This window comes from Chelmon rostratus, chromosome 18 (genome assembly GCF_017976325.1).
Source record: "Chelmon rostratus isolate fCheRos1 chromosome 18, fCheRos1.pri, whole genome shotgun sequence".
In the NCBI taxonomy this organism is placed as follows: domain Eukaryota; kingdom Metazoa; phylum Chordata; class Actinopteri; order Chaetodontiformes; family Chaetodontidae; genus Chelmon; species Chelmon rostratus.
Window position 1 is genome coordinate 20,392,132 of NC_055675.1, and position 19,301 is coordinate 20,411,432.

The following is a 19,301-nucleotide window of genomic DNA, read 5'->3' on the forward strand; positions in this document are numbered from 1 at the left end:
TCACACTCCAGTCACTTGACAGATTGGCTTTGTTGATGTGTGTTCCAGACTTTTTCCACTGCCTGTTTATCAGTTGTATTTCTTGACACTTGTTTTAGGAATATTTTCCCTCACAACCTCTGACTTGTTAAATCAATCAGTCAATCAATTGATCAATCCACTGCATCAAGCCTAAATTTGTTCTGGAGAAATAAAATTCTGATATTACCAGTTGAGAAATGTAAAGTGACAATAAATCACTTTTAGGTGAACTGACCTTCAACAACACAATGTGTGTGTGTGTGTGTGTGTGTGTGTGTGTGTGTGTATTACTTACATGATGGGGACATAAATCTGTTTACACAGTCACAGTGTGGGGGCCCTAACCCTGGCCTTCCTTATGGGGACAAAAATGCAAGTTCCGTTAATAAGGTGGATGGTGCATCTGCTGCGAGGCACTTTTGACTTATTGTATATTTAGCCACAACGTGATCTTTCACAAACCTTCACCAAGTTGTACAGAAACCATGAGAAACAAGCCAATATTATAGGAAAACTAATTAAAATGTTGTGGTTGAACACTCTACAGACATAATCTATATGAACAATGCAACATGGCAAATACAGTCATTAACATTTCCTCGTTAAGATGTTTACAATCTTTAACCGTGGCTTGTGTTTCTTTTTAAAGAAAATGTCTGTTGTATTTACAATATTTAAACACAGTTTTTAAGGGGACAGGGTTGACATATGCAGAAAGTCTGACGACCATCGGCCACATCATGTAGTCTCACATCATTTGATGCCCACAGTGCACACACTATGTGCTGGCCAGACAGAAAAACACAGTATTCAGGATGTGCCAGTTGGGGTTGTGTGTGTGTGTGTGTGTGTGTGTGTGTGTGTGTGTGTGTGTGTGTGTGTGCATGTGTGCATGGAGCATAGTTTCTCATAAATCATTTAAAAGTCCTGAAAAAAAGGTAAAGATACCAGCAAACAATTTGAGTGCAGTACAGAGCGAAAAAAGGGCAGCTGGCCAGAGCGCACGTACACACACACGCACACACACACACACGCACACACACGCACACACACACACTCCAGCCGACCAGCTGGGTGATGATAATGACGGTGGACCCAGTGAATCATGCAGCAAGTTTCTCTTACAGCAGCAAACATTTGTCATTCGTCTTCATCGCTGTTACCGTGGCGACAAGGGGGAGATGAGGCAAGGAGGGTAACAGAGGAGGGAGGAAGGAGAGGAAGTGAAAAGGACAGAGGAGGAGGAGAAATTTTTCAGTTTTCACATTTTATGCTGCATAACACTTTAACTGGACTGGTGAAGCTACCAAATTACTAAACACAGCGAAAGCAAAATTAAAAACATACTCACAGAGAGTTTAATGAAAACATGATTATATGAACTCTGACATGTTGCTCTTTAGTCAGCAGCTGAACTTTTCTCATTTAATAATAACTGGGAATTCCAAACTTTGTTGTGCTATTAAAATAAGAAGATGCTGCTCTGTGACCAAAGGTCACCATGACGATCAGAACGTTTTATTCTCATTTAACTGCCTGTCTAATTAGATGAAATGTGGCTAATAAAACAAACACAGTTCAAGTTTCTTGTGTTCAGGTTGTAGCACTAAGCTACATCACAGACTCAATTAGAGCTGCAAGGATTAGTCAAACAATCGATTTGCCGATCAACAAAAAAATGAATCGGTTTGTTTTTTCAGCCATTCTTTGAGGACAAACATCAAACACTTGCAGTGTCAGGCTTCTTAAATGTGAGGATTTTCTGCCTTTTTCTGTTTTGTTTCATTGTTAATAGAATATCTTTGGTGTGGAACTGGTATTTCCAAAATTGATAATTTGAAAGCCTCGGGTTGCCTCAGGTCTGTGATCTCTCTACAGATGAGCCAGTTTGGATTGAGGACTTTTGCTAACTTGTGCATAATAAATTCAACCCTAATGAAAGAGAATATGGTCTTGAATATGTTTAATTTACATTAAGTCAATATTGTTAATAAATTGAATATGTGAGAACAGTTAGCAGAAAGAAAAACCACATCAATTTTACTTGCAGCATCATTGTTAGCGCCATTTCAGCAGCAGCAGTTTTATATAAAACATGCTAATAGAAGGAATGTGAGTGTGACTGTGTGTGTTACAGCAGCTGATTCAAGAGACAAAATGTCTAAAGTAAAGAAAAGGAACATCTGCAGCAAGAATTAAATGATAGATTCTCCTTGTACTGTTTCTGTCTTTCCTTCACATGCCAGCAGGCGAATCACCAAAAAACAAGCCAGAACAGTGATTTGGGACTCATTAGATTTGAAGCTCGAAAGCATTTTTCACAATGTTTTTCCTCGTGAAGCTATTTGTCCTTGTGGAAATGCCAAGAGACACAGACAATAGCGGAGTTAGGTAAGGGTGGAGGAAGCAGTGGCAGCATGGAGAGATAGAAGATGAGAGTAGTGGAGGTGGAGGGAGGGAATGATTTGGACAGGAAAAGTGAGAATGAGGTGGTGGTGTCTAAACCTGAACGGGAGAGAAGAGGGTCCACAATCCAGAGTTTTCTCTTCAGTTGGGACCTCAGTTGCCACACAATTACTTTCTAAAATTGGACAACAAGCACTAGTCTGGTTTGATATCATTATTTGACATTTGCTGATCCAAGTGATCCTGCTCCTGTATGGCTCTGCTGCTGTAGTGCACTACAGCAGTATGTGACCATCATGATGGTCACATAAAACACATCATGTATCACACTTTTGTCCAATGCGGATCTCACCCTCCCTTCCCTCCTTTGCGCACCACTTCATGAATTGTCATAATTGGAGAAGCTGCACTGGCTGGATACATCACCCCCATTTACACCGTCCAAAAGGAGCCTGAGCTTTTTATGATTAAAAAATTACACCAAAACGCATGCGTAATGTCCAACAGATGCTTCGACACGGGGCTGATAGAGGACTGAAGTGAGAACTGATCGGTGCGCAACGAGTGAAGGAGGAGTTTTGTGCGTAAAAGCGCAAAAAGGGAAAAGATGTTTCCAGCATGAAGCTCTTCCAGCAGTGACAATCAGCGATAGGATTTTTGGAGGACATGTAGGCAACTTTGTTGCTTTGTTTGTTTGGAAGGTGAGTGTCCGCTTCCTACAGGACCGATAATCATTTTTGAAATGTGATAAATTGTCGTTCCCTGCTTTGTATGCGCATAGACCAAATCTGCATCATGTGTATGAAAATACACATGTGAGCAGGCATTTTGCTTCGGTCGGTGCAGGATGTCATCATATATAACATGTATAGTGTGTGTGTGTGTGTGTGTGTGTGTGTGTGTGTGTGTGTGTGTGTGTGCATTCTGGTGCGTATTTGACGTTTATTGTGCCATTTCTTGACGCAGCAGTGATGAGTATTTAATGAGGAGGGCTGTTGATGATCTGTGTTTCCCGGGAGTGACACAAAGTCTTTTCCCCTGCTCTCGTATCGCAGTAAACGTCACTTCAGGTCAGACATGTCAGTGCTCAGTTATGTATTCGTGTTCTCGCAGATCAGCTGATGCAGCCTGTCCATGATGAACCGCGCAGGTCAACTCGGCGCGCTGCCCCACGCCGACCATCGCGACCAATCACGCAGAAAGCAGAATACGAGACACTTCTCCAACTCGCTTCAACTCCAGCAGCCGCTGCAGCTCGAATATGACGGACTCACGATTGGGCACCTTGCAGTGGCCGATGTTGCGCATTCGGTCGGGAGCGCGCATGTGAACATTGGGAATTTTGACAGCAGCGGCATGCGTCACGGAGTGCGCATCTTTTCCCACTTCCCAGGCCCCAGCTGCGCAGCAGCATCACCGGGACAACTGTCGGCCAGCAGGCACCTGCAGAAACTGAACACGCAGTATCGCAACCACGGGCAACCTGCATCCCGTTATCGGAGTCACATGCACGAGCCACAGTCTGTTAACTGCCCGGAGCGGTTTGGAGAGCACAGCGACGCGACGCACCTGCGTGCGCCCGGATGGACTCCGAGTACGGGACTCTTGGAACACGTCCCCGGAATAGACTCTGATCTTGTGGACGAGGAGGTTCTGATGAGTCTGGTGGTGGAGTTCGGGTTGGACCGTGTGACGGAGCTTCCGGAGCTGTGGCTCGGACACAACGAGTTCGAGTTGGTGGCGGATTTTGTGTGTAAACAGCAAAGCAGAGTGAGCTGAGCTGGAGGACGAAGCTGCAGAACAGCCTGTGGGGTCACTGATGGCCTTTCATTTGACATTTTTATCTGGAACAGAGCAGAACTCAGAGCCAGGCAGAACCAGGACTTTGATCTGATGTGGATTCGACAGTGTCATTACTCCCTTCAGCACTTTCAGATGCTTCTTCATGCTGCTTTACTGTGAACTCTGACTTCTCTGACTGAGACTGTTTTTGTCAGGTGAAAATGTTTATTTCCTGAAACGTTTATGTTTCATTTCCAATAATTAAACCAGCTTTTTGGAGAACGGAACAGGAATTATTTTATGGGTTGTTTTATGGTTCTTATTGTAGTGATTTGATACAGTGACTGTATGATGTCGCCAGTGTTGTAATGTAACTTATTACTGTACTTAAGTAAAGTACAAGTTCCTTAAATTCCCTGAGTCTTTTCATGCCACTTTCTGCTTCTGCTCCACCACATCTCAGAGGGAAATATTGAACTTTTTACTCACTTTTAGCTTAGAAAACATGATGATTTGTTATAAATTAACCTTTGCCACAGTTTGTTGTGTACAGCTGAAACAACTGTGTGTAATTTGTAGTTATTTTTCATGTCAAATTGAGCTTCACCTCATTCAACTACAACAGTAAAATCCAGCTTTACATGAATGCATGAGTTACAATAATCTAACGCTCATACATAACAGCTACACAGTCACAGGGGGCGTTTTGTGGATGTGTGTGACCCCCCCTCTCTTTGTGTCAAATAAACCAAACTGAGCTAAACAGCCGTCAAGCTTTATTCTTTCTAAGTTTCTCAGTCAGTTTGTGCTCCAGTCCATTAAAACCAGGAGCTTTCAAACCTCAGAGAGGAGGCTTTCCTCTGGCCAAGCCCGCCCCCCTTTTGTCCACTATCAGAGCACACACACACACACACACACACACACACACACACACACACACACACACTCATGTAGCGTCAGAGTGTGAGCTGAGCCTCTCAGGTTATTTTGGGGGTCAGCTGTTGTTCGGCCCGTCAGCAGGATCCTCCTCCTCCTCCTCCTCTCTCCTTCCTCTGCCTCTCTCTGTCTCTCTTTCACTCCACTGATCCTGGTAAGACTCTTTTCCTTCTCTTCCCCTTTACAAATCTCTTGTTTCAGTAAAGAGTTCGTCCATGTTTGCATTCATGCTGTGTTGATGCCAAAAGTGGACAACTTGAGGTGTAATTTTTTTGCTACTTTTGTGCTTCTTCTTTGAGTTAATTTGTGTGGAAAAACACGTTTTTATTAATTTATAGTGGCCTGCTGGCTGGTTTAGGGACACTTACGTATATTCTGCTCCACTAATCTGGTTTACTGTGATGTTCTAACGTGGAAAAAACACACGAAGGGCGTTCATAATGGCTGCCGTGACACAACAACTTGCTTTGTCATTGTCAGTGAAATAATCTGTCGTTACTTCACAGCTTCAAGGCTTTTAGTTGCACTATAATCATATATGAGAATAATGAAAATACCTGCATTTATAGGCTGTTTTTCCGGTGTGATATTATTGCTGTTTGAGCTTCAGGCTTTTTACTGTCAACTTAAAGATTTTGGGACTTTTTGACCTCTTTGTGCTGTTTGTAGTCCAACATTTTGCTGTAAAAAATAATTTCCTGATTGCACAAACAGTAACAGTCTTTGTTCTTCTTGATTCCACCTTCTTCTGAGCGATGAAGGGTGGCAAAATGGATAGAAAATACATAAAAAGCCAGATTTGAAGGATTAAATAATCAGTTTGTGTGGAAAAAAATATTCAACTGTTGAGTTTTCCTCAATAAAAATCAACAAAACAACAAAAAAACAGGGCTGCTTTTCTTAGATCCTGTATCGTTTTCATTTTGGACGTAAAGACAATAAGTTTTACCTGAAAGCAACAACATAAATGCATTTTTAGCACATTAATCTTCTACCTTCACTCAGCTTGACTCACTTCATTATCTGTCTTTGGTGCGCCTTTCATGTGGTGTCTCTATTATTTTGTCCACCCCCTGTTAGTTAGAATTTAGGATTTGAAAACACATTTTTGAGTTTCATCATCAGGTAGAGATATTATGACAAGTTGTTTATTTTGAAGTGGTGGACAGCTTGAACTTCAGGAGGAGGGACTGTGATTGGTTGCGTAACTTTGTGGGCGGGGCTTGATTTAGCCTTCTGCTGCAGGAGTTTTGGGGTGGAGCCTATCACATGAAGCAGGTAAACAGACGAGGTAGCTGAGTCGCATGGACACACACAAATTCCCATGTTTCATGTCGTATGTGTGTTTACAGTATGTGTGTGTATGTGTGTGTGTGTGTGTGTATGTGTGTGTGGCAGTTTGACCATATTTGGACGCTCTCAGAATAGATGCGACTTAAACAGGTGTCTGTTCATGAGTGTGTGTGTGTGTTTGTGTGAGTGTGTGTGTCAGAGTGGGGGCTGGCTGCCTCAGATGTCTAATTTTAACCGACCAGATACAAGAACGGTGGCAGCCGACATGTTGCGACAGAGCTATGAGGATAAACAGCCACTGGACACACTGGATGTATTCACACACACACACACACACGCACGCACACACACACACACACAAACACCTGTAGATGTTACTGTTAGCACTTATATGTGACTCCGTACAGCAGCCTCTAACTCATGAAATTATCCATGTGTAACTAAAGGTGCAGTCATCATAAAATCATGTATAAAAGTCACTACATTTGTCTGTCGTGGTGTTTTTAGCTTTAATCGTACAACACAACATATTTCAGTCCTCAGCCGCAGGAAGCCAGCACACCTGAGAGCAGGTGTGACGTGTTCGCTTGTCTCTATAGTTAATAGTTATTGTTTTGCATAATGTGGCTGAATGGAAGCACGGAAATATTACACGGAACACCCCAAAGCTTTATTATAGTCATCTTTAACTCAACTTCGTCATGGCGGCTCGTGAAAACTAACAAAAACCAGCCACCGTTTTACCAGCCAGCCAATCAGATTTGTTTTTTGAACATGTCTGAGCTGACGCTGACCCACAGGAGCTGTGCACACAAACCAGAGAGGCTGCTGGGAGGCGAGAGGCGCCGCAGGAGTTTAGAGGCTTATTATCTTCCTAAATTTAAATCCGCGTTCCATTAATAACACGACGGACACGCTGACAGACTCATCTGTCACATTTAAGCCAGGTTTTTTTTTAGGCTGAATTAAAAGATTAGTATCAAATGTGGATTTTGCTGGTGGATATTTTTACACAGAATTAGTTTGCAGGTTAAATACAGATGTTGACCGGATGTTTCATGTCACTGAATCAGTTAAAATGGCTGCTGGAGAGACGTCCACACTGGTCGGGAATCAGCAGCACTGTGTCTATGTGTCATGCAAAGTCTTCCTCAGTGAAAATATACAAGAGCTGCATTTAAAAAGAAATCAGTGATATGACTCATGATAAACTTTATTTATCTCGCAAATTGTGGCAGTTTGTCTCAGGCCACTGAGGATGGAGACGTCGGTGAAAGCAGCTGAAGTGTTGGTGCCCCCCCAGCCTGATGTGGCGTCCTCCTCCCCGGACGCTGACAACACTGAGGGCGAGGTGGTGGCTCCCCCTGCGGTCTGCGGCTCCCCCTCCGACTCCTTCGACCCCATGGAGGAGTTCAGCAGGCGGCTGGAGGACATCATCAGCACCTACGGCTCCGCGGCCAGCGTCCTGGACAAACAGGTAGGCCAGGTGGCGTCAGTTCACACCTTCCTCGCCTGCGTTGATACGTGGGAATGTACATGTCAATAAAGTTTCGCACTGTTTTGACTGTAGCAGAGTGTGGTGGAGGTGGAGGCGAAAGATGACGTCGCAGTTCCTGTGGAGACAGGTGAGACAGCAAGATGCTATAAAGGTGACGCTATCGGCAGGTTTCGTTTGTCAGTGTCACATTCCTTTGATCTACTGCACCAAAAAAGTCAAAATAGGTGAAGCTGTCTTACTTTCACTCAATGGAGCCTACATTCCCCATAATGCAATGGGATGCAGTGTTCAGTCTTTCATTCATTCATGGTGTTGTGTTACCCTGAGAGGTGTTTCTGCACGTAAATATCAAGAGACTCAGGCGCGAGGATCACTCAAAAGCTGAAAAACGTAATCAACCCAAGGTAGAAACAGAAAAAAAGATGAAACAGGAAGAAAACAAAAACGAAACACTGACAACAAACCGCAGAGATAACAGCAGCTGACACTCAGGTGTGCTGGCAAACAGGTAGTGGAGCGCCAGGGCTATAAATACTGGAGCACTGATTGGATGATTGAGAACAGGTGGTTAGTAAAACAGGTGGGGAAACACAACAAAGACAGGAAGTAAAGAAACAGAAATGCATAAGGAGGCTACTACAAAATAAAACAGGAAATAGAGTAAACAAGAGTCCATGCATGACGTCACAGAGGTACTTGTATTTCCATTCTATGTTACTTCGACTGCACTACATTTTAGAGGCAAATACTGTTCTTCAAACCCAGCTCGTCTTCTTCGTCTCTCTGCAGAAGTCTCTCTCATCATGCAGAGTCTGAGCAAACTCTCGTCTCCTGAAGAGAAACTGGAAGATCTGGTCAGGAAATATGCTGAACTGGTGAGATTTTTCTCACACATTGAGGCTTTTTCCAGAATTTTCTGTCTAAAATTTCATTCAAGTAGAAATGTTTAATAACTGCAGCCATAAAACAGCAAAAACAAGCTGCTCACCCTCCACCTCTGTGTGTGTGTGTGTGTGGGTGTGGTGTTTTGTATGTTGTGTGTGTGTTGATGTGTGTCTGTTTATGTTTGTATGTTGATATGGTGTGTGTGTCTGTGCATATGTGCTAATATTATATGTGTTTGTCTGCTTGCGTGCTTGTGTCTGTGTCTGTGAGTGCGTGTGTTTATGTCTGTATTTATGTATGTGTGTATACCTGTGTGCATGGCTGTGTGTGCTGATGTGTGTGTGTATCTGTGTGCTGATGTGTGTGTGCGTGTGTGTGTGTGTGTGTGTGTGTGTGTGTGTGCATGGCTGTGTGTGCTGATGTGCCTGTGTGTGTGCATGGCTGTGTGTGCTGATGTGTTTGTGTGTGTGTGTCTGTGCGTGTGTGTGCGTGCGTGCGTGCATGCGTGCGGGCCTTTTTGTGTGTGTGTGTGCGTGTGTGTGTGTGTGCGCTTGCCTTTGTGTGTGTGTGTGTGTGTGTGCGCGTACCTTTGTGTGTGTGTGTGTGCGTGTGTGTGCGTATGTGCAGGCAGCCCTGCGGCGCTCTGATGAGAAGCAGATGTGTGTCCTGCAGCAGAAGTTTTCCGTCCTGCTGGACGAGCGGCAGCAGCTGCAGGCTGAGAGTCGCAGCAGCATCGCAGCTCGCAGCAAACTGGAGACTCTGTGCAGAGAGCTGCAGGGACACTACAGCGTGCTGAGGGTATGTAGAACAGCCGGGAGCGTCCGAGAAGCTGCTCGACGTGCCGCAATGTCTCAAATAATTTCACATCTTTGGGTCCAACATTGATCAGTCATAATTTCCCCTCAGAGAACTTTTTGCCACAAGTAGAAAACACTCTGCAGGCCACTGGAAAATGAAGTGAAATATTCAGCCGAAGCCACAACTGAACCCCTTTTCTCCATTCACTGATCTGTCCCCCTCGCCCCTCCAGGAGAAGACCCTTCAGCGCTGCAGGGAGGATGAGGAGAAGAGGACGGAGATGGCCAACCACTTCCAGATGATGCTGAAAGAGATCCAGACTCAGATCGAGCAGCACAGCGCCCGGAACGACAAGCTGTGCCACGAAAACAGCTACCTGACAGACAAGCTGGAGGGTCTCATGAACCAGTGCGAGCTGAGGGAGGCGGTAAGTGGTTTGTGTGCAGTGACTCACATTAATGATCTTTTAATCATTGATGAAGCCTTATTAGAACATATAATAGGAATCATGACTATAGTTAATGCTGCATTTACATTAAATATTAGCTTATATACAGCCCATAGTTTTGGTTTTCTGATAATAAACTTAATATCTTTGGGTTTTGGACTGTTGGTCAGACAAAACAAGATATTGGACGATGCAAACTCAGGCTTCACGAAGACAAATATCCACAGTTTAGATGCATAAAGAAAGGAGCTGCTTCACATTCAGATTCTTCTCGTCTCTGCAGAATTTGGAGAAGATCAACGATCACCGCGAGCTGCAGCACAAACTGACCGAAGCCAAGCTGCAGCAGGCCAACGCTCTGCTGGCGGAGGCCGAGGAGAAGCACAAGAGAGAGAAGGAATATGTGAGTTTAAGCGAACGGAGGCTTTCAGCAGTGACGATGCAGCGATGGCTACATCCCAACAATGCATACGTGTAACAAGAAAAAGATTTTATATAATATTCAGTCAGATTGTGTTAAAAAAAACTGTGATTCTGAGATCAGATTTACATAAACTGACCTCTTCTAGCTTAGAAATACGTTATTGCCATTAAATCTAATATCACTCACATACATTATAATTGTTCATTATTAATTATGCAACTGTTTATTTCACATTATTCTGGTTTAGATTTGCCTTCATAGACATTATGGGAGTTTTCTTTTTGTGCCGCTTCTGCCATTTAATGCCGTTTCATGTTTGTTGTCTTCATTTGTTTGTATTGTATTTCATAAATGCGCCTTAAGCCTAATTATGTTAGAGCCACAATCACAATAACACATCTTTATCCTTGTTAAACAGTATGCTCAGTAGTTGCAGTCTTATGTTTTTATTAACACATTAGTCATCCTCAATGTGCGAAGGCCACCCAGATTGACTGTGTATTGTCTCTGTTGCCGTAGTTGCTTAGGGAGGCTATTGACAAAACAAAGAAATGCTTCGCTATGAAGGAGCAGGAGCTGGCCATGAAGAAGAAGGTAAAGAAACGTCTGTAATGCGTCTCTGTTTGTTCTCTTCTAACCAGTTACTGGTTCAGGCTGCTGAGTGGAAACTGCAGGCTCAGACACTCAGAGAGCAGGGGACTGTCATGCAGGCACAGGTGAATATTCACTGACAAAACTAACATGCTGACAAGGAGGGCAGGTAGCGCACACCTGGTGGCAGCAGCAGGGGTGAGATGATGGTTACAGAGAGGCAGGGCAAAAGGGAAGGAGCCACAATGCAGGCACAAACCCCCTGACGATAAAAATGTCTGGAAAGTTTTCAGTTTTGGGGGATTTTTGACACATTTCTTGTATTCAGTTCAGGTGGAAATTAGATTTTCTGTAAATTTCATTTTTCTAATATGAAGTTCTTAAACACAGTTTTTCCACCTTGCTGTGAATAAAACTCTGGTGGAGAAATACTGAATACTCAATCGATGATATCTATAACATGATGATAAGCGTCACAGCCCTGTGAGAACCACGTATCTCTAAAAAGTTTCATGAGCTCAGAAAAACAGCCTGTTTTGGGCTTCGCAACGATGCATTTTCCAGCTGATCCAAGAGGCTTTTTAAAGAGTTTATTTAGCCGAAGGAGGAGGAGAATTTTCTCAGCTCATAAAGGAAAACTTCATCCTTCAGTTTATCACAAACATTCAAAATCAGGAGATGCAAGAAGGCAAGAGGGTATGAATAATTGTAATCTGAAAAGTAACTAGTAACTAAAGCTGTCAGACAGATGTAGTAGAGTACAAAATATAATGTTTGCCTCAGAGGTGGAGTACGAGCATGAAAATGGCAGTGCTTCATGTTAATGCGATATGTAATAATGTTACATCACTAAATTTAAGTCCAAAAATCAGGGATCGAGGTCTGACTCGGACTTGACTGATGTGAGACTTGACGACATGAAAGAAAAAACTTTTCGGTCTCATGTTTTCGCCTGTTGAAATGCTGGAATAACGTGTGATATTAGCACCCAGCAGACAGAATGACTCTCATCTTGATTCGAGATTTACTGACACAGGTCTGTGACTTTGGCTCAAACCTGCCCTCAAAGACCTGAGACTGGATCAGAAAGACGACCACTCATTTTCAGTACTTTCCCAGCCAGATCAAGAAAGTTAACTGGTCAAAAGTGTTCTGAATCAGTGGACACATGTTTGAGCTACAGCCCACTTTAACCAACATCTGTAAATAAGTTCATTTTTGCAACGTCTGCTGAGTTTGAAATGAGTGTCAGGTTGGACGCCCTAATTTGTAACACTGAATGCAAACTCATGCAAGTATGAAAGATTAATGGCCTCCAGCAGTGTGTATGGCTCATAATTAATGATTGGTGCAGTTTGTAATTCATCACTCAGAGACCGTGTCATTATCCTACACGGTATAAATATCGGGTTCTGGTTCTTTAAGCATAAAATCATGTGCCTGCACTGGGCTGTCTTTGCTCTACACATTAAATTTTCAGTACAAGTAAATAAAAGGCGAGTGTTGCATCTTTTAATCTCATGAAAGCAACTCTATAATAAGTCAATCAGAACACTTAGTTCTGATTTTTGTAAGTCAAAGTAGTGAAAGTGTAGAAATACTCTGCTGCAAGTAAAAGTTATGCATTCTAAGTAAAAGAAAAGGAATAAAGAATAAGAATATTTCATAACAATATTATATATTATATTATTGGATTATGTTCATTGATGCATTCATTTGTTCATCACTTTGATGCTGCTGCTGATAAAGGTGGAGCTGGGTAGGTTGTGACTCTCACCACGGGATCAATAAATCTTTATCTTTATTTATGATAACATATTCTAATCGATTTGTCTGTTTTGTGTGATTAATCTGAATCTGCAAAGTAAAAAGGAACTAAAAGCATCAAATCAATATAGTGGAGTAAAAAGTACCATGGCATGAAATGGAAAAACTCAAGCACAGTGTAACAGTGGCCTTGTTAACCGTCAGTCTCACTCAGGATTCACTGTAAAACATGTGTTTCAGTTTGAGAAAGCAGATCAGTGCAGTGAATATTCAGGATGTTCTCTGACATCCAGACTTAACAACAACCTGATTTACACTCTGTCTCTCTGTCCACAGCTGACCCTCTACGCTCAGAAGTTCGACGAGTTCCAGGAGACGCTGGCCAAAAGCAATGAAATCTACGCCCGCTTCAAAAAAGAGATGGAAAATGTGGGTGGTGGCATGAAGCCGTGTCAGTGTCTGTGCTGTATATTTCTGAGGAATCCACCAACGAGATATAGAAAGACCTCCATTATATTTTTGAATGCTTAAATAAATGAATAAATATATAATTGAACAATTATTTATCACATAAATAAATTAATGAGACATTAAATATATAAATGTTTTATTTATGTATTTATTTATTTCTATACAGGCACACTTGTAGATGTATTTATTCATTCAAATATTAATTTATTTAATTACATATTCATGTATTCACACAATTGATTCTAATTTCACTTTAACAGGCCCAGGTTTTGTTATTATTTCTGTTAGATCATATCAGAAATCTGCTCACAGTCAGCCTTCATTGTATTATTGAATGTTAGATATTAGATATGATCTTACATCAACAACCATAAATGTGTTCCTTGTTCAGGTGCCAGCTGAATTTTAACAAAGATTCCCTCTTTGACTAAGTGTATAATCATCTTGCATTCATAGTTTTTTCAGATGTTGTCAGTGCAGCCGTGTCATTTTAAACTCTTCCTCCTCTCAGATGTCACAGAAGATGAAGAAAATGGAGAAAGAGTCAAATATTTGGAAGACGAGGTTTGAGAACTGCAACAAGGCTCTGACTGACATGATTGAAGAGGTATGTTGACGATGTTGCTGCTTTTCCTAACAACTCTGAAATCCCTTTTTTCTTCTTCGTTGGCTAATGGACTGATGGGATCCAGCCCAGCATTTCGAGTAACAGGCATAATCTGATACCTCTGTTGCAGAACAGTTTGAACCAGCATCAGATCAACGTTCTCATTTATTTTCATCGTATCTCACTTTACTGCTTCTTTTCTCTGTTCTAGAGAACCGAGAAAGGCAAAGAGTATGACCTGTTCGTCCTGAAAATTCAGAAGCTGGAAAAGTTGTGCCGTGCCCTGCAGGATGAGAGGGTGGTCCTCTATGACAAGATCAAGGAAGTCCGCCACGCTAACACCAATCTCCCATCAAAGATCTTTGGCAGCTCTTACCCGGATGACCTCCCTGACACTGAGGGTGCTGACAAGAATTCCCCGATGACATCTGCGGAGCTCCAGGAGGAGGACTTGGTCTTAACAGAAGACATGACCCGTCTGAAGGAGGAGCAGGCCAAGCTGCAGGAGTTTGCTGCCTCCCTTTTGGCCACACCCAGTGATGATGATGACGATGAAGAGGTAAATCATGATTTACACCTTGAAGAAGACGTGGTGGCTTCTGCATTTGTCCAGTTCAAAACCAAACCTCAGGTCAAAGAGGAGGCGGTTTCAGTCCCGGAGGTGGTAGAAGTGAAATCAGAGGCAACAGAATCAGTTCTCCCAGAAGCTCCAACACCTGTAGAGAACACTTCTGAAATGACACCAGCAGACGCAAAACCAGAAGCAGTACCAGCTCAACCCCAGGTGGAGGACAAAGAGGTGCAACCAGTTAAACCAGATGAGGGGATCCAGCAGCAACCTGCTAAACCAGAGCCAACACCAGAGCCTGAGCAAGTCCAGATCAATCCACCAACAGACCTGAAGCCAGAAGCAGCAGAGGCTGAGATCTTGGTCCAGCCAGTTGAGGTAAAACCAGTGATCCCAGTGGAAGGAAAGATGGCCCAGGCTGAACCGGTGGAAGCACCAGAAGCAGCACCAACCACATCAAAGTCAGATCCACCCTCTGAAAACTCACCTGAAATGACTCCCTCCTCCAATTCTGACGCCTCCAAGAAGCAAACACCAAAGAAAAAGAAGAAGAGGAACAGCAAGAATGCTAGCTAAAGTTTAGCATCTGCAGAGGGTGTGAGTGTGTGTGTGGTTGTGTGTGTGTGTGTGTATGGGGTGTGGTGTTATTTGGGAATAGTGGTTGTGTGCATAGCTGAAATCATACGGTGCTTTTTGTGCCTTATGTAAATGTTAAACTCTTCCATTTGTCCCAATTGGCACAGCTGAAGTGTTGTCACTGTTGTTTCCTCAGATGAGGACGGACAAATAAATCGACTGTATTTTACAGTTTGAATGTCTGTGTGAACATTTAGTTTGTCCTGGTAAAGGGAATGAAAAAAGTCATGAAGTATATCATTTGAATAAACATCAAAGAAAGCAAGATTTTTCTGTCAGAAGGATTTTATTAGTGTTAACAAAGTGCCACAAAGAATAAACTTTTTTTCCTAATGGAAATCAAAATGGTTGTATCTAGGCCAGTAAAATCGCAGTGTCTCTTTTAAACTAGAAATCACAATGCATTGCAACAACTCCAATAAAGTGATTTTTCGATAAATTTTACATTTTTTGTGTGTTTTTTTGTTTTGTTAACCTAACCCTAAACCCTAACTAGAAATTTTACATCCAAAATATTATCAATGATTTTGGGAGGGAAATTGTCAAAAATCAAGTAGTGTCAATACAGCTCAGGGATATAATAGTTCACTTTAAGGCACAATAAGTGGAACAAAATATACTACAGCAGAATAAACCATACATTGACAAAACAAAAAAGAGGAGTCCAGGCAGCACACAGTTCTCTATTGTTGTTGTGAGGACACACATTAAAAAAATACATTTCCTACCCCCAAACCTTGGCCTGAACCAAATTCTGACATGAACCATAACACTAATTATTAACCCTGAAACAGTCCTTATGAGGACCAGACAAATGTCCTCACTTGTAAGGTCAAAAGCTCTAGTTGGTCCTCACAAAGATAGAAGTACAAGAAGTCTCACACACACTGATTGTAGTGTTGTCTACCAGCATACAACCATCAATAATCTAGTATCAAATCTATATCTATAAAATAGATATAGATTACAATAGATTATTTGTTGTAATCACTTGACAGCCCTCGTGTTAACACTGTATTTGAAAAATTAAGTTTAACATCAACTTCTTATATTGTCAACAACTTGGAAATGTATTCTGATGATGCAATATAACAAAATCTCCTCTCGATGGAGTTGTTTTCCTCCACAGGTGTTTTCCTCCACAGGGTTTCGCACCTGTCTGTTAAGATATTAAGGATGCAGTACAATCACACAGCCACTAGATGGAGACAGAGTTCTTCATAGCACACCTGTGTTACATGATTGAGTTTTCACACTTATTTCCAAGGCATTTCTTGGCGATTTCAAGGTTTTAGACACATTTAATGATGTCACACTTCAAATGTGCTCCTGACCCACTTTCTCTTTATCGCTGAGCAACAGAAACTGAAACACTAACCACAGTGGTGTTTGTGTCTGTGTCATGAGTTTCATTGTCCACTGAATACAGTGTATGAGTATACATAACTTCAAAGCACACCTACAACCTCCTCTAGTGTTGGTAAACAACTTGTGTAATTTTAGAAATAATAATATAAAGCCAGTTTTATTTGCTATGAATCTAAACCCAGGTTGTCACATTTTACATTGAAAACAGTCAAAACAGACATTAAAGTTCATTCTTGAACTAAAACAACTTTACCTCGAGGTCTGTTTAGCTGTTCAAGTGTGACATTTTGAGTAAGAAAAAAGAAAGTGGAGTGTTACAGTGTTCAGGAAATGAAAAAAGAGGAAATAGTTGAGAGAAGTACAAAGGGTTTTTAAAATGTAAGATAAGAGCCTCACAGAGAGAGAGTGGGAGAGGGGCACAGAGATATGGGAGAGGGGGATTTGATTCAAGGCAGAAGTGGGGAGTTTTTTTTAAGTGTTTCGACCTTGTGACAGAAGATAAGAGTTGACTTAATGAGTCTGTGTATGAAGGATCTGAGCAGAGACGCTCTGATTACCATGTTAGAGGTTAGTGAAGTAATAATCGTCCTTCAGTAAAGTTCAACATGTTAAAGTTTAACCAATCAAAATCATTTTTAATTCACAAGTGCTTTGTGTTTGGCATGAATACTGCCAGCTTGGGGTCAGGTGCAAAGAACTTCGGTTCAACACGAATCAATGAGTAAAGGCCAGAGTCAACTCCACCTAAAGGTATTTTCCATCATTTTGAATTTGTCACGCTATTTTCAACTAAATTTGGTACACAAAAACAATAATGTATGTTTTGATATACAGGGACAAAGACAAAATTTAAAAAAAAAGTTTTCAGCACATCACATTAACTTCATGAGCACATGGAGTCTGCCCTGTTGAAACTGCAGATGGTTAAATTTCTTTTTTTTTCTTCTGAACTTTAAGGACTTGTTGATGCAGTGTGTAATGGTGTTGCCTCTATTGAGCTCCTTGCAGCTCAGTGCACAGCCAATGATGTGCGTCCAAACTGATGGAGACACTATCTGCTGGATGCCGCTGCCTGTAATGAACATTTATCATACTTCACGCAGCTCCCTCTGGAGGAACTAAAGGCTTTACACTCATATACAACCTTGAGGCAAAACAGTTTGGATGCTGTGTAAAACAAATAAAACAGAATGTGATCATTTGCCAATCTTTTCTGATATATGCTCAATTCAAAACAGACCAAAGACAACATATTTAATTTTTGAGCTCATCAGCTTCATTGATTTTTGTAAATATCTGCTTATTCTGAATCTGATGCAGCAACACGTTTCAAGCAAGTTGGGACAAGAGAGGCAAAAGACTGGGAAAGTCGTGGAACGCTCCAAAAACAGAAGACTCTAACGAAGTTTAAGAATGAAGCTTTATATGTGTGAGTTGTTTTAAAGATTTACATATTCAGTAAGAATCAATGGGCTCAATGGGATCATTGTTCCCACACACCATTCTTGATCACGTTCAGTCAAACTTTTGCAGCAGTTAAAGCTGCAGCTCCTTTGAAGATAATTCAGATACTATCCAGCATCAAATCCTGACAATGTACGTAAGTATTCAACGAGAAACAGCAGGTGGAAAATATAAAGCAGGCCTGATACCCACTCCTGTCAATCTGCAGGAAACATGCATGACACCTGCCTCCATGCAGGAGGCAAGTTTCTCGTGTGTCGGTGATTAAACTAAGCTGAGCTGCATTCTGACTGTCATGAGTCTGAAACATGTGGATGTGGGAAATTACACTGACATCGAGACGAGAGGAGGGAGACGATAATTTTAGACTTGCTAACCTCTCTTTAATCCATACAGGCATCAAAGTCTTTTCTACGCACACGCACAGTTTCTCCTGTCTGCTGCTGGAGGACTCACCATCCTCTGTGTCCGCAAATAACCAGCTTTACGTACAACACGTAGCCAAAAGTATCTGGATTCAGACACAGGAGCATTAGCGAGGTCCAAGACTGATGTCGGGTGATCAGGTCTGTCAACATTCCAGCAAGAATTGAGCTAAACCAACATTTAGACAAGAGAACAGTAAAACTATGTGATTATTTACCCTCCAAGTGTGTGTGCAGAGGTCAGGACTTTAGAGGGAAGCACTGATTTGTGTTACAGTAGTGAAAAGCATGGGCTTGTGGGTAACAAAGCTCAAAGCTTAACCACAGATCAGACACAGACAGAGCAGAGGGTATATTTCTCTCTGTCGCTGCTGCCTGATAAAATCATCTCCAGGCCTGTAAACAGCCTTTTGAAAAAGTGCACAAGTCCCAAAATATCCTCACTTTACGAAATTCTCCTCACCATCGAGGTCCAACGCTCAGCAAGCAAATAATCAGCAACTGCTATTGATTGAACTCATGCAATTCATCCTTAGAAGCGGCTTCATGTGCTTTGCGTTCATTAATCTTCCCAACGCCCAGCGTGTTCCTGCGGTCCACGGATGAGAGTCGAGCAGCGTGTTGAACGGACAGATTAGCTCGTGTAACACACACGTTCACCTCTGTCGGATTCATGCCTCAGCCTGACAGCTGCTGCACTTCAGAGGAAATCCAGATCACACCACGGGAGCTGTGTGTGAGTGAGTTCTTGTCCCTCTTTGTGAGGACCAGAATGAGTTTTAACTAAAAGTGAGGACGTGTCTCCTTACAAATTACATGTGTATTCTACTGATTTTTTTTAAAGAAACATAATCGTTGCCGCGATAATATTCAGTGGCAAAGAATCCTCCATTGACATGCAGGTTGTAAGGAG

The 19,301-nt window shown here is 42.1% G+C and overlaps 2 protein-coding genes across 3 annotated transcripts; both read left to right on the top strand.

The window, feature by feature from the left end:
• The first annotated feature begins 3,564 nt into the window (after positions 1-3,564).
• Positions 3,565-4,206, top strand: cited2 (Cbp/p300-interacting transactivator, with Glu/Asp-rich carboxy-terminal domain, 2). The gene has a single exon (XM_041959401.1). It carries the CDS (start codon positions 3,565-3,567, stop codon positions 4,204-4,206), a length of 642 nt encoding a protein of 213 aa, XP_041815335.1.
• Positions 4,207-5,214: 1,008 nt separating this feature from the next.
• txlnba (taxilin beta a) lies at positions 5,215-15,564 on the top strand. 2 transcript variants are annotated; one of them, XM_041958774.1, is made up of 11 exons: positions 5,215-5,299; positions 7,677-7,915; positions 8,009-8,063; positions 8,726-8,811; positions 9,449-9,619; positions 9,852-10,046; positions 10,351-10,470; positions 11,011-11,085; positions 13,186-13,278; positions 13,832-13,927; positions 14,139-15,564. In XM_041958774.1, the coding sequence occupies exons 2-11, from the start codon at positions 7,697-7,699 to the stop codon at positions 15,069-15,071; spliced, it is 2,043 nt and encodes a 680-aa protein (XP_041814708.1). In that variant the 5' UTR covers positions 5,215-5,299; positions 7,677-7,696; the 3' UTR covers positions 15,072-15,564. The 2 variants fall into 2 exon arrangements, with proteins under 2 accessions (XP_041814708.1, XP_041814709.1); XM_041958775.1 differs by lacking the exon at positions 11,011-11,085 and adding an exon at positions 11,133-11,207.
• Positions 15,565-19,301: the final 3,737 nt, after the last annotated feature.

What these genes read in the sequence shown, in the direction of transcription:
- cited2 (XM_041959401.1), top strand. Translation starts at nt 3,565, where the DNA reads ATGAACCGCGCAGGTCAACTCGGCGCGCTGCCCCACGCCGACCATCGC.
- txlnba (XM_041958774.1), top strand. Translation starts at nt 7,697, where the DNA reads ATGGAGACGTCGGTGAAAGCAGCTGAAGTGTTGGTGCCCCCCCAGCCT. An exon ending in GACACTACAGCGTGCTGAGG is followed by an intron (nt 9,620 to 9,851) that starts GTATGTAGAACA and finishes TCGCCCCTCCAG; the next exon opens with GAGAAGACCCTTCAGCGCTG. An exon ending in AGTGCGAGCTGAGGGAGGCG is followed by an intron (nt 10,047 to 10,350) that starts GTAAGTGGTTTG and finishes TCGTCTCTGCAG; the next exon opens with AATTTGGAGAAGATCAACGA.